We start from the raw sequence: 25,744 nt of genomic DNA, 5'->3' as shown, positions 1-25,744 counted from the left end.
TTAGCTGGCTTCAATGTGCTAAATGTGACCTCCATCTATTGTGGCTCTGCTGCAAAGAGTTTATGAAGTAACTTTATAATACATTGTCAGAATAAGTGATATTCCTACTGCAACACATCTTCTACACTTTCTCACCTGATGAAGTAAATGAAAAACCCATTCAATGTATTGACAAATATTCAAATCATTGTGAATTACTTTTTCCCCACTTTCCCTTAGCACTGGTTCACCGAACTTCCTCCCGTGTTGACCTTTGAGCTCTCTCGATTTGAATTTAATCAGGCTTTAGGAAGGCCGGAGAAGATCCACCATAAGCTTGAGTTCCCATCGCTTCTCTACATGGACAGGTAGGATGTAAACCATGTCCCTTTCCTTTAACCCCTCCCCTGCTGGTGACGGAACCACTCCGTCACCAGCTGCGGTTGCGCAGTGCTGATGACGGAGCGGTTCTGTCACGGCCTGCTCGACACGCCTGAGCAGCGCAGATTCCGTGCCTGCGCTGAGCGTTCTATTGAGCGGGCGGGGCCGTGACGGAACCGCTCCGTCATGAGCACAGCGCAACCGCGGCTGGTGACGGAACCGCTCCGTCACCAGCCGCGGTTGCGCTGTGCTCATGACGGAGCGGTTCCGTCACGGCGTGCAGCGCGCGCCCCCGCCCCCTTAGCACTGCGGCGGAATAGCCGCCGCAGTGAAGGGGTTAATGTGAGTTTTGGCAATACTGTGTAAACAAGAGGATTCTTTGTTCCCAACAGGTACATGCACCGGAATCGAGAAATCACTCGAATTAAACGGGATGAAATTAAGAGGCTGAAGGACCAGCTCACAGTTTTACAGCAGAGACTTGAACGGTACGTACAAATGCTGCTTCATATGTAATAATAGAAGAACTCAGTAGCATAAGAAGTTTTATTTGATGGCCTATTCTGTTCCCTTTTCTCGTTCCTGCTCATCCCTGCTTTCTACTTTCTTTCCTCCATGCCACTCCTTCACCTAAAACTTGAGTAGTAGAAGTTTCATCGCAACATAGTATTTTCAGTTTTAACTGCTTTTATTCTTAACAATCTGAATGTTTTATTTCTTTAAATCTGCCTAGAGCATACAATGAATGCACTACTGGGATCCCCCTCTTCGCCAGTTGCAAAATGTTCACTCACCAATCCACAGCCTCTGCTGTATTTTCTCAGCCGCGCTCTATTAGTCTTTTCCAAACTTCGGATGATCTCCCACAGCATCTGAGTAACAAAACTCATTTGGGGGCTCCAATGACTGCTCTGAAAGTTTTTGTTTTCTTCTGTCTTTACCAATCACACGCCCTAGCTAGGCCTTTCTATTTTTCATCTCTAACTGCTGTTTATTGGTTTGTCTTTTACTTCTTTTTTTGTTTTACTCTGTCCATAGTTTCAGGAGGCCTCCGTGTATGTGCACTTAATAAATAACACCACCTGCATAGCAAATATTCCAATAGCATATCATGGCCGTTTAAAAAAAAAAAAAAAAAAAAAAAAAAAAAAGAAACTCAACGTTAGATTTGCTCTCCAGATAGTCCACTCCAGCACTCTAAGCTTATTGCCTTCTAGCTAACATTTACAACTTCAATCAAAAAGGATTTGTAAAGCGCTTCTAATCACCCACACGGGTATTCAGGCACTGAGGTCTGCTGCTGCGGGTAAATCAGTAGGACAGCTAGGTCTTGAGTCCCTTCTTGAACCCTGAGAAAGAGAGCGGGAAAGAAAGAGTGAGTGGGAGCGAAAGAGAGGCAATGTCCGGAGGTGGAGGCTGTTCAGTACTTGGAAATCATTGCAACCCTTACAAATCATATAAAACATTCTCTAACCTGTCTTGACCAGATCTGCAAACTCTCAGACCTCTGAGTCGTGCTTTCCCTATCCAGCAGCATACAGTTAATAGACTTAGCTGCACTCTCAATTCTGGGCTCCCAACTGATAGAGCAATCCCTTATGTTTAGAAAGGATCTGAGAGGTCAGCAAGCTTCCGGTCGGTAAGCACCTTGCAGCCCGGAGAGACTGGCAACTCAAAGTTTTTTTTTTTTTGGTTTTTTTGCCGGGGAAAGCAGACGGACCCTTTTTTTCCTAGTCTGAGTAGTATAATAAACTGTGTTGATGTCTTTGAAAATTTGTGGGATCTTGATAAATTGCCACACCTGTGATGCTTTATCTACTGCCTTGTTTTGTCGTCTTTGAAGCTCATCCCTGCTGGTGCCAGTGGTCTGCACCAGTGTGTTCCTTTGATGGAATATGTACTTGAGTATTTTAGCTGTTCAGTTTTTCTAGAGCTTTCAACTTCGGCGACACTTAACTAGATGAACTTCCTACCAAGAACATTAATAAAAATCGAAGGTTATGAAGACACGAGAGTACCTCAGTGTAGATAGACCTACTCCCAACTATTTACACGAACAGCTGTTAGCTTGTTGAAAGTACATTATTTACTACTACAATAATGATTGCCACAAGTCAAAAATGCCAGCTCTGTGTATCTCAGTGCGGTTGGGCCTTGCAAAAGGCACACACCTGTGATAACACCAGTGAAACTTTGAGTACTACCACAATCCTTGTTGACGAAAGTTAAAGGCGACTGCTTGGACCTTTTTAAAGTGAAGGGCTAGTTAACTCTGTCTGCTAAGAGTGCTGGTAAAGCTGTACTCCTGTACTGTAATCTGCAACTCCGCCCACCATTCATTTTACGGTGTGGCAGCAGTGGTTGTTCCTTCGTTCACCTAAGCTAGACCACCTCTAAGTAATGCCTTCAGGCTTGTACATAGTCACTTTTTCTGTGAAAACAAGGTCAGAGAAATTAAACTGGGCTGGCAACTTTCACAAGTTATTCTGGTAACTGCTGTCCCAACATATTGTAACTCACTTCACCGCTCAGACCCTGCAGTGCAAGACTTTCTCACCAAGTCCAAACTGTAGAGGAAGGAGCAGAAATAAACACACCTCGTTTAAGTATGCCTTTAACCCTTCATTAGTGGGATCCCCACTAAACCCTACAAAAAGTAATCAAGCTGCACCCTTTAGTCACAGAACTTAGTGTGGGTCACACACTGAGAGGACTGATATTTATGTTTAAATGGACCAAGTGTGGTATCCTGCTGCTCAGCCAGATTGACTGCTTGACAGAATGTTGGTGTTTGGAATGTTTGCGTGCCGCTCGTGAATTGAAACACAGTGTGGACTTTGTCTTTGGCCGTATCTGGGGCACTTTGCTCAGCGGAGCCCTTTGTGGAGCCTTTCCTGTGACCTGGGAGTACACCAGCTCGGTCACCATCGTTGTTTTGTTGCTGGGGGAGAGCCTTAATCGTCACCTGCCTAGGGAGCGGGACTGCGAGGACCAGAAGTGCTTGCGCCGTCCACCGCGCGCACCTGGTTCCTCTTCCCGCCCCCTCCTCTCCTCCTCCATCTTAACTCCGCCCCGAACGCGGGACTCGCGCGGACGAAGAAGCGGGCGAAGACCGGGCTAAGAGCGGGCCGTTTGAGGCCGTTTGAGGCCGTTTGAGGCCGTTTGAGGCCGTTTGAGGCCGTTCGAGGACAAAGAGGACTGGCCTGGCCCACCCCCCTTGGTTCGTGTTTGCTGGCTTGCCTACTGTTATTATTAAGCACATTGTTGGTACTGTGATTCATACTTATTATGAGCACACGGGGTAGTCGCAGTAAAACTGCAATGGGGCTGAGTAAGCCCAACGGGACATTGGATGATTTTCTTGTGAAGACTAACTTGGCAATTGACGTTGAAATCACGAAAATGCAGAAGAGGGTGTCATTAGAGCTTGACGCTGCACGTAGGCTTTCACAGACCATTGCCCATTCTAAAAAATCTTCTCTGGGGAAAATTGCTTCTGTTGTATCACCACAACATGCTTCTTGCCCACCCTCACTGTTAATTTATGCTGATGTTCACCATGTTCCCCTTTCTCTTCCACTAGAGCCTATACCCATCCCAACTGCTGTGCCCCCTAAAACTCCCGAGGGAATCGTGCCCATTGGGCCTGGGACTGCCATTATTTTGCCTGACAGACCCGACCCTCCCCCCCCCTTCAGCGAAAAATAAAAATAAAGATGGGCCAACTCTAAAAAAGAAAAGCAATGCGAGGTCTGCCTACGCTCGCAAGAAAGCTAAAATCGCAAGGTTGCAGTTCTTTAATAATAGGCGAACACTACCCACCATGGGGGAGAACATAAAAGCGCCAAATTTGGATAGCCACCTAATAGGGGGGGGCAATGAACACAGCAACCTTAACGTGGTCCCTGACCCTACTTTAGGGCCTTTTTCCACACACGACGAGAAACTTATAGAGGGAGGGCAAAGTGAGCCAGGGAGGGACAGAGACAAGGGGGGTGATGACGAAGATTTTCTTAAAACAGTTTGGGTCACATTAAAACAGTTACTGTCGCCTTTGGAACTCAGACTTTCACGTATTGAGAACAATCTTTTAGAGATGGATAAGACCTTAGTCTCCCTGGCCACTTTTAGCCTAAAGCAACTGGAAGCAAGTTTTCCTCGTATTGCTGAAGGTACTCCCCAGGATTGTGATGATGGTATCCACCCGGCTCCAGTAACTGACGTTAGTCCCCCTGCCCCTGCAATGGTGCCCCCTGTCTTGCCTCCACCCCTACCTAAACCTACCCCAATACCCAAACCCCAGTCTAAGCCAAATGTTCCAGTTACCTTCATACCAAAACTCTCAATACCAGTGACAAAAGGCCCTGAGAACGTGACTTTACCCAAACCAGCCCCTAAGGTTGCCCACAAGCCCAATAAGATTAACATGCCTCCTACTGCGCGTATAGCCAATCAGTACCATGGTCGCCAGAACTTTCGTGGGGGTTATATTGATCTCCCTCCTGACGCCGGACCCTATGTCGTTGTACTGGCTGGTGTACCAGCACCTGACCCACATTCCATGGAGACCCAGTGGTCCCTAAAGAATACAGTGATTCACTGGCTTAATGTCAATAGGCAGCTTCCTAACACTCTTAGGAGTAGGGTTCTAATGGTTAGGAGAGTGCCATGGGTGGGTCCTACACATAAATCCATCCCTGGCGACTGCATAGTGGTTTCATTTGCAGACCCCCACACAGCCCAATATATCAGCTCATGGGGTTCAGGTGATACTGACCAATCCATTGTCACCAGACCCCTTACTTTTTTCTATCCTCCAAAACAGATGGTCAAGCCACCTGGGGCTTGGTCAATAGTTCACAATCGCAGATGGAAAGGACACGGGGATGGTTGGCAACCCATTAACAACTGGTGGGAAGGAGCGCCCACTATGAATAGGTTTGAGTGTCTGGATCAGGTGGATTGACTGGGAATGAGTGTTGCTTCAATCCTTACCAATGCCCATAATCCCCCAATGGAGACTGACTCGAGTGAAAAATCAATGCCTAGATCCCAAGTTCCAAGTCACATTGGGCTAGACTTAAACCCCCCTGAACAGCACGATCTCACTGCCCAGGTTACACGACAGGTAGAGCCTGCACACTCGCAAGATCTGAAAGGCACAAAGGGGAATGGAGGGCCTCATCCACAGGGATATAGAAACCCAATGCACTCTCTTCTTTCCTGGAATGTAGCAGTCCTTGGTAGTAAGATCACCCACAAACCTTGGCTGGAGATTGTGCAGAAGTATGGCATCCTGTGTCTTCAAGAAACTTGGCTTACAGAGGAAGCCCACATGTTGGGCTATCGAACCTTTCACTCTCCTGCTGTGCCATCAGCCCAGGGTCGCAACAAGGGGGGCTTGTGCACATACATCTCGAATGTAGGGGATGTAAAAGTTTGCAACTTCCACTCCAGTCAGTATTTCCAAATTATATCATTTAAATGGGGCACTTCGCAAAGGGTGGTTCTTGTGAACTTCTATAATAACTTGCCAATTAGTGAAGTGGAATCAAATATGAACATTATGATGCATCATATCCACAAACTGAGAGAACAAGGTACAGGGGATCATATAATGTTGTGGGTTGGTGACTTCAATTGTACCATCTGCCCGTCTTGTGAGCTAGGTTTGTGCGGCCTGTCAGATCTCGGGGAGGATGGTCCCTTGCACTTCTCCCACACCAATATGGGGTCTCTCCTTAACGTTATATTTACCTTTGACCTCACTTTTATCAACCAGGCAAGCTCCCCCCCCCGGTTCCCTTTGCCCCAACGTATAATGGAAGAGGTTGTAAAACCACAATTGATTTTGCGTTGATATCACCAACTCATCCTGATTTTATAACCTACTGGGAAATTGGGGATGACCCTATGAGCGATCATTATCCCATCACCTTCGGGGTAAAACTGCTGCGGGACAAAGCAAAGGAACCTAGCAGGGTTTCATACCCATATGAGGTTACCCTAACTAAGACTAACAGGTATGTAATTAAATGGGAGAAAATGAACCCAACATCCTTCTTTCAAAACCTCCTATCCTCTTGTTCCACGGACATTCTTGCCTGCTTAGAGGAAGATACTGATCCAAAGAGCATTATGGCTGCATTTTCTAACATACAGCGTCACATAAAAAATGCACTTACTAGGAACTACAAGGACAATGGGAGGCATACCCGTGGGTGGTTTGACTCTAGATGTACATCTACATTGAAAAATTTAAAGAAAGCTCTGTCCGCTGATCCAAAAAATAGGGTCCAAATTCGTCAGGCGAGACAAGAATATAAGCTGGCTATCAAACAGCGGAGGGCAACACTGAAGAAGGAGGCCTGGGAAGCTTTGGGGGAAGCCGCTAGGAACAAGGATAGCAATGCCTTTTGGAAAGTTATAAGATCTGTCTATAATTTAAGAGATAGAGATAACTCCGTGGAAGTAGCTATAACGGGTGAGCTCTGGGCAGAACACTACGGTAACCTTTATTCTAATAATACCCAGGGGAATGCCCCGAACCCATGTAGGGTGATTTCATCTGCAGATAGTATAACACAGGATAATCAGCTAACTGTCTCCCCAGCACCCCCTTACCCGATTGAACTGGTATTTACTACCTTAGAAGTTGAAGATGCCCTTAGGGAAAGTGCCTCAGGCAAAGCCCCCGGCCCTGATTACACCCCAGTGGATGTTTATAAATCGGAGCCGCATTTTTGGGTTCCTTTGCTTACAAATGTATTGAATATGGGAAATAAATGCGGGTTCATTACCACCTGGTCGGACGCGATTGTAGTCCCCATATTTAAAAAAGGGAACAGGGACGACCCTGCTTGTTACCGTCCAATATCGCTACTGGACGGACTTATGAAAGTCGCAGGAAGGATACTTCTCAAGAAAATACAACACTGGGAAGAAGAGAAAAAGGTCATCTCGGAGTTCCAATATGGGTTCCGAAAGGGACTAGGGACACTTGAGCAATGTCTAAATTTGTCCCTATTAGTCTCCAAGTATGCACAGGCTAAAAAAGGGGACCTATTTGTAACCTTTGTCGACCTCCGCTCCGCATTCGACTGCGTGGACCACGCGCTGCTCTGGTCGACGTTGGAGGACATTGGGGTGGATTGAACTATTCTCACATTCATTAAGGAATTATACAGAGACGCAGGGGCTAGAGTAAGGTTTGGGACTCATGGGGAATGTTCACAAAAATTTGCCATAAATAGAGGAGTGAGGCAAGGCTGCATACTTGCGCCCTTGCTTTTTACATTTTATATAAATTCTATTGCTGAGAGTTTATTAACTCTGTCAAGCGATTATCCGGCTGTCAATGGTAGGCCCGTACCCATTCTTTTATATGCCGACGAACGCGGCAATCATGTCAAGGACAAAAGTAGGCTTGCAGAGAGCAGTAAACAAATTCTCATCTTATATGGGCAAAAGAAACTTGAAGGTGAACATTTCGAAAACTTTCTCCATGTCCTGCTCCCAAAAGACCAATAGACCCCCATGCTCAATATTTCTGGACCAGCAAAAGATTGCCATAACAGACACATTTTGCTACCTGGGCATTGTGTTTGATAGGTGGGGAAGGTGGAAACATGCAGTGTCAGCCAGGAAACTCGCTTTCAGTCGTGCCATAGGTGCCCTATGAACCTTTGCAGGCAAAATTGGGGGTAAACCCATTCGAGAAATGATACAGATCTACCGGGCAAAGTGCATAGCCACGGCTACATATGGCGCAGGTCTCTGGGGCTTTGAGAATGTGTCCTCTTTACAAACTTGTGAGAACATTTTCATTTGTCACCTACTGGGCGTGTCAAAAACTACGTCGACTTTTATGACTCACATTGAGACTGGTGTTAAATACCTTAGCGACATCATAAAAAGATCACCCTGTTTGCTTTGGCACAAGATTTGGACTACAGAGGAGTGTAAATTGAATAGAAACCTCATTAAAGACTGCATGGTTCTGGATGGTGCAGCAAAAGTCAAATGGCTGCGACATGTACAAACGATGTTCTCTAACATTGGACACCCTGAATTTTACGATGATCCAGAGACTTTACAAAGCATGACTAGGCCGGCCCTTAAAAAATCACTAATTACACACCTGGAAAGTGCAAGATGGGACATAGAGAAACTTAAAGGTACAATCCTAAGCTATCAGCAAATTACCCCTACTGAAGGCTTACAATCTTATCTTAGGATCGAAATAGCACCCTATCCTCGCATGCTTCTGACTAGGCTGCGCCTAGGGATTTTCTTCCGCATGGTCACTCTACCGAAACAGAATGATTGGACCTCGCTGAAATTAATATGTCCATGTGACGACCATTCAACACAAAGCAATATTCACATCATGTTCTTTTGTAATCTGTATACCAGCCCCAGGAAACTATTCCTTCTACCCCTACTTAAGCGCTGGGGGATAAGAACATGTAAACCTGCATATTTGAAATTATTGCTCTTAGAAGATGTGGATGTTATCTTTGCTGTTTCTTGCTTTTTGATGTCAGTGATGAAATTTAGAAATTCAATGTGTTAAGTAGTACACGTCCATATCGACCAGTGGAATACGAGGCCCTTTGTCCAATGATTGCTTGTAGATTTTAAATTTTAGAGTTATGTTTTAACTATTTGGTAACTTTGCACAAGTGAGTTTTTTAAAAAATTGTCTTTTAATTCTTGTGCATAAATTGTACTTATACGCTTTTATGATTTTCTTGATAAAATCGAATAAAGCTTATTTTGAATTTGAATTTGAATTATGTTTGCGTACGTGAATCATTTGGTCGATGGGCTAAGCAGCAGGGAGGCTCCTCCTGGTGGGGCTCTCGCTTAGGCTCTTGCTTATGTTCTTGCTTACACTCTGATTTAAGGATTGCTGACTCTACTATGTAGCCTGCTACTCAATAAACCTACATGGAAAAGCTACCTGGCTTGGAGCATTCTTCATCATACTACACCAAGCATACACCCAGTTCTGGGGTTGGGATTGAATATGAAGCTTGACTTAAGTCTTACAGAGCGTCCTTTGGTGACATATCAGCATGTTAGGTAATACATAGGCTTTGGTGCATTTTGAATGATTTTGCCTGTATTTTTTTAATGTTAAAGAAATCTGACTTTGGAGCACTGGTTGGATGAACCTTGTAATAGCTGGTTACTAACAACGTCTTCCAGACGGATTTGGTGGTGATGTTATGGTGTTGCAGTATTTCAAAGCTTTCACATCCCAACAAGTATAGGAGTACTTGGGTGTGGGGGGATTGTGTGCAGTTTTAGCTGTTCAAGAGTCAAGAGTAGTTGTATAGCCCAGGCTTGTCACAATCGCTTTAGGCGAAATCACCTGTATATGCTGTTCTTATTTATGAACTTTGTAACTGTTACCGAGTTCATTTGGTTACTCCAGCATTGCAGGATGTGTATTTTGTGTCACTGGTGATTTACCAGGTTCGGTACTGACAGTGTCAGCAAAGGGCTCATTCTGGCATAGCACTATTGAAAGTTCAGGGGAGGAGCCATTCGGAAAAAAGTGTGCTGAGCTCCTGCAGCTTGACCTTTCTTCCTGGATTTCTGTCTTCTGCACATGCGTTAAGAGCCTTCTACAAGCCTCCTTATGTAGCCACCATAGATTTGAACACTCAAGCCTGAATTTGAATGAGATTCTGTTATATCATGTGTTAGCTATAATGCATTCTCTCCCTAGTTGCCATGATACCTGCTGCTCAGTCTGTGTGTGTGATGTCATAGTATGTTTGTGTGATGTCATAGTATGTTTGTGTATGCCTGAGGGATCAGTTGGAGAGAGCATGCTGAGCAGCAGGAGGCTACTCCTGGTGGGGCATTGATATCATTTACATGACATCTGTAACAGACTATTATCTCCAAATGAATTTCAACATTAAGACTGTGAGATCTGCCTACAGAGGTATATTCTTTTATTGCAACGAGGCTACGCGTGAAGATGTCAAGCCTACAAGAAACTAAGTGAATTTATTAGTGAGACTAAGAAGAAATAAGATAATGCCTGCAAGAAAGATGAAAGCCCTGGAATTCCCATTGTTGTCTGCAACATCAGACAGCCTGCAGTCAAATGAATTGAGGAGGACGTTTAAGCGTTTAAACTGTTTACTTTGAAGGTGCATTTGGTAAGTCCCTTACTGAGGATTGTATACTGGCGTCAACAAGGTGTGGAGTTGGATACTTCAGAGTCATTTTTTGAGACATACTAGGTAAGAGTGAACTGGCACCTAGTGACGCACAGTGGCACGCAAGATTGAAGTACTATGATCTTTAGGAGTGTACTAGACAACGTGCCAAAACTGAGGCACTTTGTGGTTTTATGTTGCTTGGACTATTGGGGCTCTTCGTGTGATCGTTGATGGGAGTGGAGGAGCTGCTATTTGGAAAGCGAGGGTGAATTTGTATGTATGTCTCTGCACGTGTATTCACGAGCACGTGATTGCACTGCCAGATTCTTTGTCATTGGCTACGGCATTATTCAAGCTAATTTCGCACATGGCAGCGTCAGTCCAACAACTAAGGGGCACGAGAGCAGAGGCATAGCTCAAGCAAGAGGACTTATCTGGTGGCAGTAAAAGGAGTGCGAGCCGAGCACTCTCACTGACGTCCATCTCGCCGAAGGAGGGCCGGCCCTAGCGTGAGTGTGCCATTTTGAAACAGGATTTTGCCATAGGACGTCATTACGCCGTGGTCTCTACTTAATTTGTGTTTGATTGTTCTGGCAGGGGTGCGTCCCGACTGGACAGCTGTACTCCAGTACTCAGATGACAGTGTGATCCACAACACTCTGCTGTTGGATTAATTGGAGTGTTTGATTGTGTTGGAATTTTAACTGGAGGCAACCTAAGGCAGAGGATCCTGTGTTGTCGATGTTCAAGTCAGGAGTCGCTCACTGGGCCTGGGAACAGAATATCAAGTGACTGTGCTTGCTTGGTGACTGCCATGTTTGAGCTCCGGCAAGAAGTTTGGGTGCATCAGCTGCTCTTGAGGAAATGCAGTTATGCATGAGGAGCATTTTATATATTGACGCCATGTTACAGATTCGGCAGAGGGTATTGTTGAATTTGTTTCGTTGAGAAAATGCTGCTGAAAAAAAAGAAACCGCTACTTCTGTAGTTAGAAGGGATGAATGTATTGCTATTTGTTTTAAGTTAATGTAGTGTCCTGCAGTTTTAGGGAAGAGCAAGGGTTGAACAATACCTTTGCCTGCTGTTGGTATGTAGTTTCTCTCATCCCACAGTTGGTAAGTGGTTGTAAGAGACTTATTTTATATTTCACAAGATGCCCTAAGTTGGGCTGAGTTTGGGTTGAGAGATACCCGTTGTTCATTTTTGTACTAGGATTGAAAGATATCCATTATGTAAACTTGTTATTTATGAGGGGGAGTAATGTTTTGCCTCCTGTGTTAGATATAATGCTTTCTGTCCCTAGTTGCCATGATACCTGCTGCTCAGCCTGTGTGTATGATGTCATAGTATGTTTATGTATGCCTGAGAGATCAGTTGGAGAGAGCATGCTGAGCAGCAGGAGGCTACTCTTTGGTGCATTAATATGGCATTTATGACATCTGTAAGCAGTAACGGGGACTATTATCTCCTAATAAATTTCATCATAAAACCAATGTGATCTTTCTACAGAGGATCATTACTTTATTGCAACAGATGCGTTTCAACCGTAAACTCCAATTGGCCCCCAAAGCAGGATTACAAGCAGACGCAGATTGCACCTCCTATGGTTGTTTGCCCTAGCGATTTGTGGCAGATGAAACCTCCAGCAAATCATTTCACATTCCTGTTCTGCACACCTCGAGACCAGGGAAACTGCATAATCCGCTTCCTATCCCTCATTCCCCAGTCTACAGCTTGAAATCATATACACATTTCGTAGTATTGTTAATTGCACAAGACTCGACAATAATGAACAGGTGCACAATTCACCTGTAAAATGGCACACGTAATCGGCCCTCGGATTTATATGCATGTTACTTTGGTGCTATCTGCTTCACCTCTGTACATTACAGAGCACTTTGTAGAGATATTCATAAAATACAGATTGTAGTATGCTGCTCAGCCAGGATGTGTGTATTTTAGAATGTTGAATGTTAGAATCTTTGTATGGTTTGTTGATATAAATAATTTGTAGTGTTTTTTTTTGTGTGCACAGCGCCCCATATTTCGGGTTAGACTTTGAAGCATTAATTCAAATAACATGATCATACCTCTAGTCCTCCTCTCCCACACAGTCAATGTAAACATCCTTTCAGGGTGAAGATCAGGACGCCACTAGGATAAAGAGACTTATTGCTGCTAGCTGTGTCCCAAGTCCGGGAGAGATGCTGCCTGTAGCCTCCATTCTGTTAATTTTGCACTTTCGTGTACAACTGCCATTAAGAGCTCTGAAGATGGAGTGTTTAGTTAGAACCCAGGAGTACCTCCTGCTTTCTCTCGTCTGCCCCTGTGTATGGCCTATCAGGAAATTTAATGTCGTTGTTATTTGTGATGCTCAACAATAACCACAGAATGGTTTTAAAGGCAAGCACAATCACAAACACACAGAATACTATACAATAGAATGCTGTCGATAAAATACAGCATTCATCTGTAGCATAATACAGAAGCTAGGAACACTGCAATACGAGGCAATACAGTTTGCAAATTAAGCCATTTCTAAAAGATACGATTTTTTACCGACAGTGAATAACGGAATGTGTTTTTTTTTGTTTGCCTTTTACAACAGATCCAAAGAAATATTTCAATTAGTTATTCTGAGTCATAAATGGCAAAGCAAAAAGGTAAAAAGAAGAAAAAATCTTCTAAACAGAAGTATGTGGTTAGGGTCCACAGACTTATTACCTGCAGTCTAGATGGATGATTCCAGATATCTTTACCAAATGTTCTCGTCATCTGTTTGCCCAGAACCCAGGAGAACTGGATGTCGGAGAGGAAGTGGACAAGTTGTTACTTTCCCAGGCCCATGAGTATTTTCAACCATGACCTTACAGGAAAGTGTTTTTTATTTAAACAGCTTGTCAGTAATTCTAAATTATAGTGCATGTTTTAGGGGAAAATGCAGAAGTGCTGTACTACTGTTTAGGAGTGTATGGTGCGCAAATTCAGAGAACCAGCAAAAGGACGACAAAAATAGTGTCCTTTATAAGAAAACGTTTCACTGACCACCAGGTACCTGCACCACTGGACCTGAGGTTGTCTAGTGACTCTTCTCAGGAAAGACTGTTGTTACAAGCATATTCAGAGAAACTGACTTGAACCTCGTTGCCTTGCCTACCTCCTCTCTGGGCCATAATTGCTTGATTCTTGACCCAATGTGATGTAAAATAGATGCATCTGCAGTCTGACTGTTCTCCCTCCCAATGTAACATGCCTCTTTGGATGACATATCCACATCTTGTGGCAAAATTGGCAATCATTAGCCTTCTGAAACATAAGAGGATCCATTCTGACCTTGTTAGGGAGGGTTTTGATGTTTAAAAGCATATTTCAAAATGCGGACGTGACTTAAGTAACACTATGGCATGCTCTATGGCAACAGCATCGCTCTTACCCAGGCATGGCCTGATGTTCTCAACAGTATTTCCAGAGAAGTCCAGGCCGTGTTGATGGATATCCCTTTTGATGCGGAGTAGCCCTTTGGTGACAAAGCAGACTGCTTCATCTGGATGGTCCCTGCAACAAAACGTTTTCAGCAGTAGCAGATTTGAATTTGTGGCTTTTAAAGAGGCAGCTCTTCCCAAATCTTCTAAGCTGCTGCAGACTCAGCAGTTTTTTTACTCCGCTTGCAGGAAGGGAGTATCAAAAGGCTGTTGCCAGGAGTGGCTCTGCTGCTCCGAAGCCACTCCGATTCGCCCTCCTTTGACCATCGACGTCTGTGATCATGGTAGCAGAAGCCTGTGCCTTCTTGTAGGAAACGGCTGCTGAGGTGGTGGAAAGGGGAGCAAGATTTTATTCCCTCTTCTTCCTGGTCTTGGTAAGTGCAGGGTCTTTAGTCCCATTGTGAATTGCAGGAATGTCTTTGTTCATCGGGATAAGTTCAAAATGCCAGGCAGTGCCTAGATGTAAGAAAACTAGAGAAAGGGGATGCAGCTTCTCAGTTCTGGCCCCGAAGGAATGGAACACCCTATCAAATGAAATGTGCCTGATTACCTATTTGATATCATTCAGAAAAGCATTAAAGACATGGTTTTTCAGACAGGCTTTCAATTAATCAGCTGCAGTTAATCCCCTCTCGATTGCAATTCATAAACTGTAGCACCAAGATACCTTCGAGTAAATGATGTGCTTTATGAATAACACCTAGCGTAACATGCTGGGAGCTACCTGTCATGGCTTTTCTGCCACCTCAGAGGATTTGGACACTTAAGATATGATCCTGATGTTTTGGACCCCGGTGCCCATTCAGGTCCTGAAACTTGTCTGCCTCTTTGTTCCCTTCACCTGATGGAGAAGGTCTCTCTGTTGATGCTTCAGTCTGCAGTGGTCCCAGCATCATCAGTCTCAGTTCAGGTGCAGAACTTCCACATGGTGCTTCTGGAACTTGACAGGTGCTGACCCTTTCAGTCTCATGCGTTCTGTGTCCTCCACAGAAGCTGTTTGTTTATTGTGGGAGAGTTTAATTTGCTTAAATCACATTAAGACACATTCAGAGAACGCAAGCCCTGTCGACCTTTCTCTAAGCAACAACTTATCACAGTGTAACCAACCAAAGCCAGATCATCACTAAACATTTTCCACCTTCACCTCCAAGCTCTCATCCCATCACAACTCTGACACGCCATCACTTCTTTGACTCTTTATATAAAGTTAACCCAAGCACCCTTCCACCATCCACTGTAAGCTATTGTATATACTTGTTGTCTTCATGTCCTCTACTCCTAACCAGAACACTATGAAACTCCCATTGTTGTTGCATTGTAACTGAGATTGCGCTCATACATTTTCAAATTCCACAGAACCCAAAATTATTCTACCAGTTAACATGGGTCCTTTAAGTGTGTGCTTCTGATTGTTCACCAGACGTGCTGCAATGAAATAACTCAAACATTGCAGGGGCTCTAAACCCTAAGTTTAACTCCTCAGTTTCATTATAGACTGAGCCCCAGAGTTAATGCAATCGAGGGTCTAGGAATGCCTGTGTCACTATGTGACACTGTGAGCTTAAAATAATGAGGTGAACATGAATGTGCAGGTTGGGAATTACTTTGGCCCCTCTAAGTACCAATGGAGGCAGAGTTGAAGGCGCTGAAGAATACCACTAGCACGTTACAGCATTATTACAACCTTGAAGGTGTTAACCCTTTCTCTTTGCAGGATTTGGGTGGGAGGTTGTGTGGAACAGAACCAAAGGGTCCAAAGAACCTCTGACATTCAGGGCCACTCATCCTGGGAGACAATGTCCGCATAATTGCAAGCAGCCATGGGAGTCACAGGTTCCAACCTGTTAATATTACAGTGAATGCACGCTTCCAATTAGGGTGTTCAGCCTGTAAGTGATGTGTGGGTGACTGCAAGAATGGTGCATGCTTCCTTAAAGAATTAGGAAAATTCTGTCTGAGCTCCAGTTTTATTTTGCAGGTATTTAAGCTATGGATCTGGTCCTAAACGGTTCCCTCTGTCAGATGTCCTACAGTATGCCTTGGAGTTTGCTTCCAGTAAGCCAGTGTGTACTTCACCAGTCGATGATCTCGATACCACTACCGGCGCTCCACCTGGGGGTTCAGTCACATCACACTCACTGCCAAGGTAAAAAAAAAAAAATGAACGCCATATTGTGAAATGGATTTAAGTTTTATCAGGAATCTTTTACACACCTCTATTTTTAGTGCAGTTGAACTTGTGGTAATAAGACTGAACCTGTGCTTGATGTTGGCCTATAAATGTAAAAAATGTCAGAAGCCTGCACACACACTCAGTTCATTGTTTAACCCCTTCCGTGCACGTGAAATTTCTGCACTGTGCAGGAGTTTTCATTAGTGGGCGGGATTCGGACGGCTGGGAGCCGTTCCCCGCACACGCCCACCGTGACTGCTCCCGGCCGTCACAAGCATACAAGGGGTTAAAGACTGTTCACTGCAGATTACTCCTAACCTTAAATCTAACTATTGCTGTCCCAATACTGCTCCTCTCTGTAACTAGTCTATAAATCTTTGGTTTGGCCTGTTACCTCCAATGCTTATTATGTCAGATCTCTTTGCTTTTTATTCTTCTTTCACTAAAAATGTATTTTGTATCTTCAGAAACTCCTCTTTCCATAGGAATTTTCGATAATTTGCAACAGTGGTTTGTTTGTCCTCTGTCATGTTCCCCTCTTCCCTTGCATCCATCAGTGTTCACACCGGTTTCATATCCCATTGTAAGCTAGTGCTCTTTCCTAATTCTGGTCATTTTTCATAAGGGCACACATGGAGGCCTCTTCAAACCGTATTGCTCCTGTTTTTTCTGATGTAATTTGTCCTTTATGTGCCCCTGCTGATTCATCTTACTTGCATCCCCTTCTGAGGATAATCTAACCTGGTGTCCATAATCAATCATCCATTTTTCTACAAACCTAAGCATTACTCTGGTGATGGCTAAAATACAAACAGTAATTTCTGGCTACTTTAGCAGGAGCAGTTGCTCCTTTGCTGTCTGTGATTAAGGGGCAATGCTGTGCATGTGGTTTGAGAAGAGTCCACATTTTAAATTGATGGAATCTGTGAAACCAGGAATCTAAACCTAATCCAACTTGGGTTGCTCTGAGCACCTTTAACCACGACCAGAATCACTAGAGAACCCACAAATCGTTCTTTTATAGAGATTGAGGCCGAATTTGGTGAAATCCATTTCTCAAGAAAGGAATTTGTTGTGTCCAGCAATGTGTGCTATGACTTCATTCTGGTCCCCAGTTGCTGAATATTGCTGCCTGATTCCCGAGACACTAGCTGGCAGTCAATTTGGGATATTTTAGAAATACAAAACTTAATTACGGGCTGCCGGAAAGAATTCTATCAGGCGCCAGTGCCGCAGTGAGTGTTTTAGATTTGGTCATGGTGTTCTAATAATATATAGATAATACACTTTAATGGTCCTTAGTCCAAAGGATAGATTTGGCTTCCCATCTGCCTAGGTCTGTACTTCTGTTTGTTATTTAGGCTTTGCCAGACTAAGTACATTGAGCGTCCCATGCAAATTATTTTTGCACCTTAGGTTTTTAAAGCTAAAGGGAGGATAGCTTTCTGGAAGACACATTAAAACAAGGGAACATTTGAAACAAATGGTGCAGTGTCACAAACATTAGATTCACATGCCTTCCACTTTTATATCAATGCAAGGTCCTATACATGTAGCTAACATCAGTGATATTTGCTTCTCTAACATTTGTGTTTAGAACTTGAAAGGTGCCAGTTGGCAAATTATTGCCAGTTGTTGTGCGCTCCAGAGGGACCCTTGTCCTGTTCACTGTCTTTAGTCATAACAATGATAAAGCCATTGGTGTTTAGCAGGCACACAGAAGCTGTCAAAGAACATTCAACATGTATGTGCATGCAAACAAGAATTCTGTGTTTTAGCAGCCACTGCTGAGAGTTAGAGGAGAGGGGAGCAACCCTACTTGTGTGACTGTGTGTCAATCTGGATCTGCCTACATGTACATTCTGGATAAAAAAAGAAAAATTGAGACAATTTTTCATTGTGTAAGTGCTACCTTGCTGGATAGTAGGGTATTTAAAAATCTTGTATCTAGTGACTTTGGGCCTGTAGCATGGAAACACCTCTGTTTGAGGCATGTGAGCTGTAGATTGTATACTTGTGCTTAGATCGCCATCTGGTGTTGGGCTCGGCTGTTTGCAATTTGTTTTTGTGTTGAAAGAAGTCTTTGTAGTCACGAGGTAGGGGACTCCGCCTTGGAAAGGATGATGGTGCGCATGGGAATCGATTCCATCTTCGGATTGTTTTTTTCCGCCATCTGTGCTCCGGTTTGGGGATCGTCTTCAAACTTTCGACGCACAATCATTCCCCTCAACGGTATTGTTTCGATCAAGGTTTTCCCCTTCGACGCGCATCGTTGAAATCCAGCCACTTCGAACGAGTGCTTCGCGGGCTGCAAGGCCTACCCGCGCCGACATCGCCAGCAGTTGAACGGACATTTAAAAAATGCCCCGGGTGTGGAGCTAAATTTCCACACTCAGACCTACACGAGGTTTGTAATCTGTGAGTCTCCCTGGAGCACGAAGAAAGCTGCTGCGAGGCCTGTCTATCATTACAATCAAAGAAAACTATTTGGGACCATCGGACTCGACGTCACGAGATTAGACGCGGCACTAGCCCGGTGCCGGACATCTTTGGAAAACAGAGTGACCCATCAGCGCAGTGCTGATCAAGTGGAAGAAATCTCCGTGTCTGAAGCAGACGACTCCGATATGGACGAAGACTCTCACATTACTTCAGGTCAACGAACTGTGAGTAACAAGCCCCAAGTCACCGAAAAACCCTTGAAGGCTTCGTCCGGTACTACCTTTGCCCTCGGTCCTAGGGAAACACTAAAAATATGGTTCAGATGCCCTGCCCTCCGGCCCGGCTATGAAACCAAAAGACGAAGCCTCCAGGTCTGGATCGAGCCGTCCCCACGGTACCAAAACTCTATCTCTGGCACTGAAAACTAAAGCCAAGCATGGAACCGATGCACCGATTCCAGCACCAAAGTAATCTTTGCCACCAAAAGACTCTGACCCGAAACCTTGTAAACCAAAGATTTCGGAACCGGTAAAAACGAAGCCCAAATCTTCGGAGCCAAAACCCAAAGATAAGCCTTCAGATCCAAAAGTTAAAGACAAACCTTCGGAACCTAAAGTTCCAAAAGACAAACCTTCGGTGCATAAACATGCATCAAAGGAATCGGAACCGAAAAAACAGACTGCCCATAAAATACCCTCTGAAACACCCAAAAGAGAAGGAATTAACACCTAAAGAACTTCCTTTACAGGAACCAATGGATCCCAAGCAAAAGAATTTGCATATTGATCTGGACATCTTGTATCAACCCTTCCTAACTTACGTAAACAGGACATTTCAGAGGAACACCATACACCTCTCAAAAAGAGGAAGGACATTGGTACTAACCCCTCTCCCCCTTACATACCTCCCCTTACATCTCCTCCACCTATTGATCCTAACTTACGAATATCTCCATGTAACTCGCCACTACTTCATTTCTCCCCTGACTCACAGGGGGATAATGACACTGATGAGGGTACTAATACAGACGAGGATGGGGATGGGGATGGGGATGAAGAGATAATGACCATCACACTATACCACAAGACTCCGATCCATGGGACGACTACGATAAAGACTCAGACAATACTAATGATCCAGACCTATATCCTTCCAGTCCATCACTGCCTGATGATGATATAGGATTCGCACAGCTATCAATAGAGCTGCTCTATATCATGGGGTAGAATTACACACTGACCCATTAGAGGAGGAGGAAACTTGCACTGCATCCCACAAATCAACTAATACATTGCCAATGTTAAAAGGCATGCTAAAGCATTCTGATTAAGTATGTAAGGACCCAGTTAGAGCACAAATCCTCACCCCAAAAGTTGATTAATATAAAACTGCTTCTACGGACCCAGTTTATATTAAAGGCCAAGTCCCCTAGACTGCTTTGTTGTATCTAATGCCCGCAAGCGAGCCAATTCACAAGCCGCAAATAGTTAGCGTATTGACAATGCGCAAGCGATCCTGGCACGCTATGACAGAGGGCATTATGATTAACTGGAAAAGCTAATGCAGTATTTACCAGATTAATACGAAGGTAAAGCTAACGACCTCATTCAAAAGGGTAAATTAATCACAAACACCTGATGCCGTTGACACAGCTTCCAGTGGCATTAACACCAGCATCTTGCTGCGCCGGCATGATTGGCTTCGAATTGCAGGATTCAAACAATAAGTACAGTCAGCGATACGAAACCAACCTTTTGACCAACCACATCTTTTGGACCAAATGTAGACTCTTTATTAGAACAAGCATTGGCATAGCCAATAAGTCTGGTCTTTGGACCTTATAAGTGTTTAGTTATCCAGCACAATATCCTTAGTGCAACATCAACATTTGCATGGTAAACACTTATAAAGTCCCAAAGATGACTTATTGGCTATGCCAATGCTTGTTCTGTTGAGTCTCGAACTAGCAATTATTTATCCTGTTTTTTTTTTTCTGGGGAATGTACACATGAAGCTGCTGCCAGACTTGAAGAGTTATAGTAAAGCAGAATCTTGCCCTCCACTTCTTAATCTGGACTTTAGGGATGTTCTTCTGTACACTCACCAGCAGAAGGCATATACCTAGTTCTGTTAGTCAGCACAAATTTGTTTTTGATTCAGAGTTTTTCTTCTGATGTTAAGCTTGACTTCATAATTGCAACCTTCCTATTTACGGGGGAACTTTACTAATGACACTTTGCTTGTCTCAAAGACACTTCTGGTCTACAGAACGCATTTGGCAAATTGCATAAGGTCTGTGAATCAAAGGACTTCGCTATCAATACTGCTAAAACAAAATTGATGATGATTGGACCGCACAAGAAGTTTGAGAATTATTTTAAACTGGACAATTCAACTCTTGAACAGAGAACTGCTGTGAGCAGCCACACTAATATTAGCAGCACAAGAAAAACCTTCTGGTTATAATAATACTGTAATATAATAATGAAGAGTGAATGTGTAGTTGCTATTTAGTTTAGGGTTTCTTCTAATAACAGCTATGGCTGTGTAGAGGGACATGTCTGGGAACATACAGGGCACTCCTCTGAACTCTCGGGCACATACAACACGGGGGCGCAGCCATCTTGAATCTTTAGGGATCAATCAAGAAAGGCAATTCTGTGAGAAACCTATGGACACCTTTCCAGTGCTCGCAGGAAGGTACTGTGGGGAACATCAGGGAACCAGCTTCAATCCTGCCAGGGTGTTACCGTGAAACCTACGGGGCACCATCTCCAACGCAGACAGGCCTCAGGGCACCCTCTCCACTGCTGACCAGCCCTACTGTGAGAAACCTCAGGGCACCTTCCCCACTGCTGACGTGTCCTCCCGAGAGAAACCTCAGGGCACCTTCTCCACTGCTGACCGGCGCTACTGTGAGAAACTTCAGGGCACCTTCTCCACTGCTACCCGGCCTTACTGTGAGAAATTTGGGACACTTTAACCAGTGCAGACAGGCCTTGCTCTGTTCACTTTAGGGCACGATGTCCAGTGCTAAACATTGGTGGTGTGGGAAACTTCAAGGTCCTTCTCCAGTGCTGGTAGGCCCTGCTGTGAGAAACTGCTGAGCCCTTCTCCAGTGCTAACAGCCCCTGTTGTAAGAAACCAGACCTTTCTCCAGTGCTGAGAGGAAGGTGCTGTGAGAAACATCTGCATGGATAGGCATTTCTCTGGTGTACCTCTGAGCATCTGCACCAGCATAGGGAACTGCTGGGAGAAACTGTTCGGCTCTGGGCATCCTCACTAACGCAGGGTACTGTGACGAGAGGAAACTCAGGTTGCCTTTGCCAATACAGATAGACCCCTGCTTTTCAGAATATAGCCTTTGCAGTGCTTTTTGCCTCGCCTGCCTTGGTGCATCATGCATAGACCACATCTACAACAGACCCTTCGACCATCTGTCATCACGCGCCTGCATTTACATGCAGAAGGCAGGACGCCAATCAGGAGACTTTGTGTGCTGCCGAACACCGGGTGTCCTTATTGGCTGTTATGTACCAGAGAAGCGTACGCTGCGCCATCACTGTCTGTTCCTTATAATCTGTACTTGTCGTGGGTTTGCCGCTGGCACAACGCCTGGTAGTGAGTTAATACCGGTTACATTTTCATCAGGGTCTTCCAGTGACTCACTCGCTAACGCAGCACATGGCAGCAGCAGTCATCGTGTCCTATGCACATACGCTCTGCACTGTTATTATGCTGTCAGGGAGGAAGAAAGAACGACTACTTAGCTGGCCTACGAGGTAGGGGTGTGCGCAGGAGGACTGGGCTCCTGAGCCAGTTGGAGCCCGCTGGCGTGGGTGTGCTGGCAGGTGACTCCTCTTCCTTTTGGGCAATTGGGTGGGGGGGGGCATGGAAAGTGGTTGGAGTGGACATGGAAAGTGGTTGGAGTGGACAGGACACCAGAAAGCCACGTCCTGCCAAGAGGAAACTTCTACCGCAAGGAGGTGCAGTTTAATGCTTTACCTCTGGGCTATCACACATTAAAACTAGTGTTGGGCGCAGCTCTGTCCCTGGTGAAGAGCGTGGAGAAGCCCTCGTGACTGGGACCAATCCAAACATGGAGCGGAGCCCATTTAAACTCTGTCCGCTCTGTGGGTCCAAATACCCACATATAGACGTGCACCCGGTCTGTAACAAGTGCCTTTCGCCAGACCATGACGAAGGAAACTGCAGGGCTTGTGCGAGTTTCAGGTCAAAGAAGACTCTCACCATTCGGCGCGCGGTGCGCCTTGTGGCCAAACAAGCGGCCCCGGATCCAGAAAACATCTTCAATGACCAAGAAGAGGAGGACCAGAGCCATTATCTTCAGATTTCCCCGCCCGAGACGGAGGTCGAGGCAGATCCGGAAGACGACGACGGAGTCGTGGGTCAAGGCCTTGAATACGTCGACGAGGTAGGGGACGACGAACAGGTTTATGGGGCCGCGGAAGATAGCTCAGAGGACGAGCTATGCCCCGAAGTTTACGGACATAAAGAACGGGTCACGGGATCGCCTGTCGGCCTTCCCCAAGACCCCGTTGCGCAAGCCACGGCCCCGCCTTCGGGCCCGGCCACGGACATACTTGCTGCGCCGAAAGTATCGAAACCGAAACTGAAAGCAACGGTATCGACAACACCTAAAATGGCCGACCCAAAACCGAAACCGAAACTAAAGGACTCAGGCGCCCCTAAGATGGCGATCGTAACAACAAAAACGAATAAGCCTGCAGCCTCATCGACTCCGTCGACCTCCGGTCCACAGAAGTCGAAGAAATCTGGCGATTCCACGGGGTCGAAATCGGCGCCGGAGGAAAGATCCTCAAAAAAGGGTGGCACGCACAAGACAAGCGCGGCGGCGCCGGCAAAACACGCCAAAGCCAGCGACACAGCTCCGGCTCCGACTGGGACATCTGCGCACCGGCCCAAAGACTCGGGGTCGACGGACGTGGCATCATCGACCAACCCTCAAAAATACCTGCAGAACGTCGGATCCGAGGGCATACCCACCTCGTCGGTGCCAAAAACCACAGTCTCCGACGCCTCTCTCATTGCTTCTTCACTACAAAGAATTAGGGAGAAGGCATCTGCTTCGTCGACGCCGGCACCATCGCCGCAGAAGGCGACAGACGTCCCGGTCAAGCCTGCAAGTAAACTCCTCTTCCTTCTGCCGCCAAAAGTGGCGCCGAAGGCCTTTTCATCAAAATCGACGCCAAAGAAGTCGGAAACTTCTACGGCAGGGACATTTTCAGGTCCAATACTCGACTCGGAAGAGGATTCGGAGTGCTTCATAGATGCAGAAACGGGCAGACTAACCCTTTACAAAAGGAAGATCACTTCGCAGCCGGTGGAATCCTATGTCATCCCCCTGAAGAAGAAAAAGTTTCCTCAGGACGCCTCAGGCCTCATGGAACCTATCCAGCCCACTCCAAGAAGGAGCCCAACACCGTCTCCAGACCACTCTGAAAGTGAGGGCTACGATGAAGATGACCAATACACTTTCCCGGTCAATGAACCAGGCGCACAACAGGATTCATATGATGACATTGGGGACCAAGGCACCCAAAATGTGGGACAAGACCCACAGGCTTTCAGTACACGTGCATCCACGACAGAGGATTCTGCAGGTTTCCATGCACTCATTGAGAGGGCAGCTGCTAATCATGATGTGGACATGCATGCTGACCCAGTTGAAGAAGACTTTCTATTCGACACCTTTTCAGTCTCGGAAAGATCTGTGAAGACACTGCCTATGCTCAAAGGGGTCCTCAAGCATGCTGCGGACATCTTTAAAGAGCCTACCAGGGCGAGGGTGGTCAATCCACGTATTGAAAAAAAGTACAGACCAGCGCCTGCAGACCCTGCATACATTCGGGGACAGTTGTCGCTTGACTCCCTGGTGGTCGCAAATGCCCGTAAAAGGGCCAACTCCCAAACAGCGGGTGAAGCTCCTCCCCCGGATAAGGAGTCCAAAGTGCTAGAGGCAGGAGGCAAAAGAGTGGCTGCGCAAGCTGCCAATCTCTGGCGTATTGCAAATACACAGGCACTACTGGCACGTTATGATAGATCACATTACGACACACTAGAGCAAATTGTGCAACACCTGCCTCCGCAGTTTCAAGAGGGCACCAAAATGGTTATACAGGAAGGACAACTGATCTCCAATGCGGCCATAAAGTGTGCACTTGATGCCGCGGACACAGCCGCTAGGGCTATTAACACCAGTGTCATGCTGAGACGACAGGCGTGGCTCCGCATATCGGGGTTTAAACCTGACATCCAAACAACCATACTTAATCAACCAGTCAATCCTGATAGACTGTTTGGTCCAGATGTTGACACCACCCTAGAAAAAATTAAAAAAGACACCGAAACTGCTAAATCTATGGGGGCCCTACAATCACAGCAGTTTCGTGGCAATAATTTTCGTCGCTCAGGTGCCCGTGGAGTCACCAGAGGACAGATGGGTCAGCAGTCACAGTTCCCTAGGGGTGGAGCACAATCCTCGTACCCCAAACAGAGCAAGAGGGGCTACAGGGGAAACAGCAACAAGGGACGCGGCAGAGGCAACAACAATACACGCTCCTCTGCCCCAAGCAATCAGTGACTCTCTGTCACTGCCCCCCGACCACTTAACACCTGTCGGGGGGAGACTACAGCAGTTCCTGCCCGTCTGGATCAACATCACCACAGACAGGTGGGTGCGACAACTTATCCAGTACGGTTATTGTCTAGAGTTAAAATCCACTCCACCCAACATTCCACCAAGGCAAAGACCTATGTCCGCAGAGCACTTGCACTTATTGCAGCAGGAAGTGGTGGTGATGCTGCAAAAAGGAGCAATCGAGCTCGTGCCAGTGGGGGAGGAAGGCACAGGGGTATATTCACTGTACTTCCTCATTCCAAAGAAGGACGGATCGCTCAGACCAATTCTGGATCTCCGTCCCCTCAATCTGTATATACTGTCAGAGCATTTCCATATGCTTACACTGCAACAGATTCTTCCCATGTTAAACAAAGGAGACTTCCTAGCAACCTTAGACCTCAAGGATGCTTATTTCCACATTCCCCTACACCCGTCCCAC

General features: G+C 45.7%; 1 protein-coding gene and 1 pseudogene across 3 annotated transcripts in view; both read left to right on the top strand.

Moving 5' to 3' along the window:
* USP25 (ubiquitin specific peptidase 25) overlaps positions 1–25,744 on the top strand; it is a 469,204-nt gene that overhangs the window by 228,229 nt on the left and 215,231 nt on the right. For all 3 annotated transcript variants that reach the window (XM_086934051.1, XM_086934050.1, XM_086934049.1), the window contains exons 11-13: positions 220–347; positions 753–848; positions 16,005–16,172. In XM_086934051.1, coding sequence (XP_086790177.1) covers positions 220–347; positions 753–848; positions 16,005–16,172 — 392 coding nt within the window. The remainder of the gene's footprint in view (positions 1–219; positions 348–752; positions 849–16,004; positions 16,173–25,744) is intronic.
* Positions 22,741–25,394, top strand: LOC147696970 (uncharacterized; annotated as a pseudogene).

The sequence above is a fragment of the Lissotriton vulgaris genome, chromosome 8 (genome assembly GCF_964263255.1).
Source record: "Lissotriton vulgaris chromosome 8, aLisVul1.2, whole genome shotgun sequence".
Classification (NCBI taxonomy): domain Eukaryota; kingdom Metazoa; phylum Chordata; class Amphibia; order Caudata; family Salamandridae; genus Lissotriton; species Lissotriton vulgaris.
The sequence above is the reverse complement of the archived record's forward strand: the minus strand, read 5'-3'. Positions and strand labels throughout refer to the sequence as shown.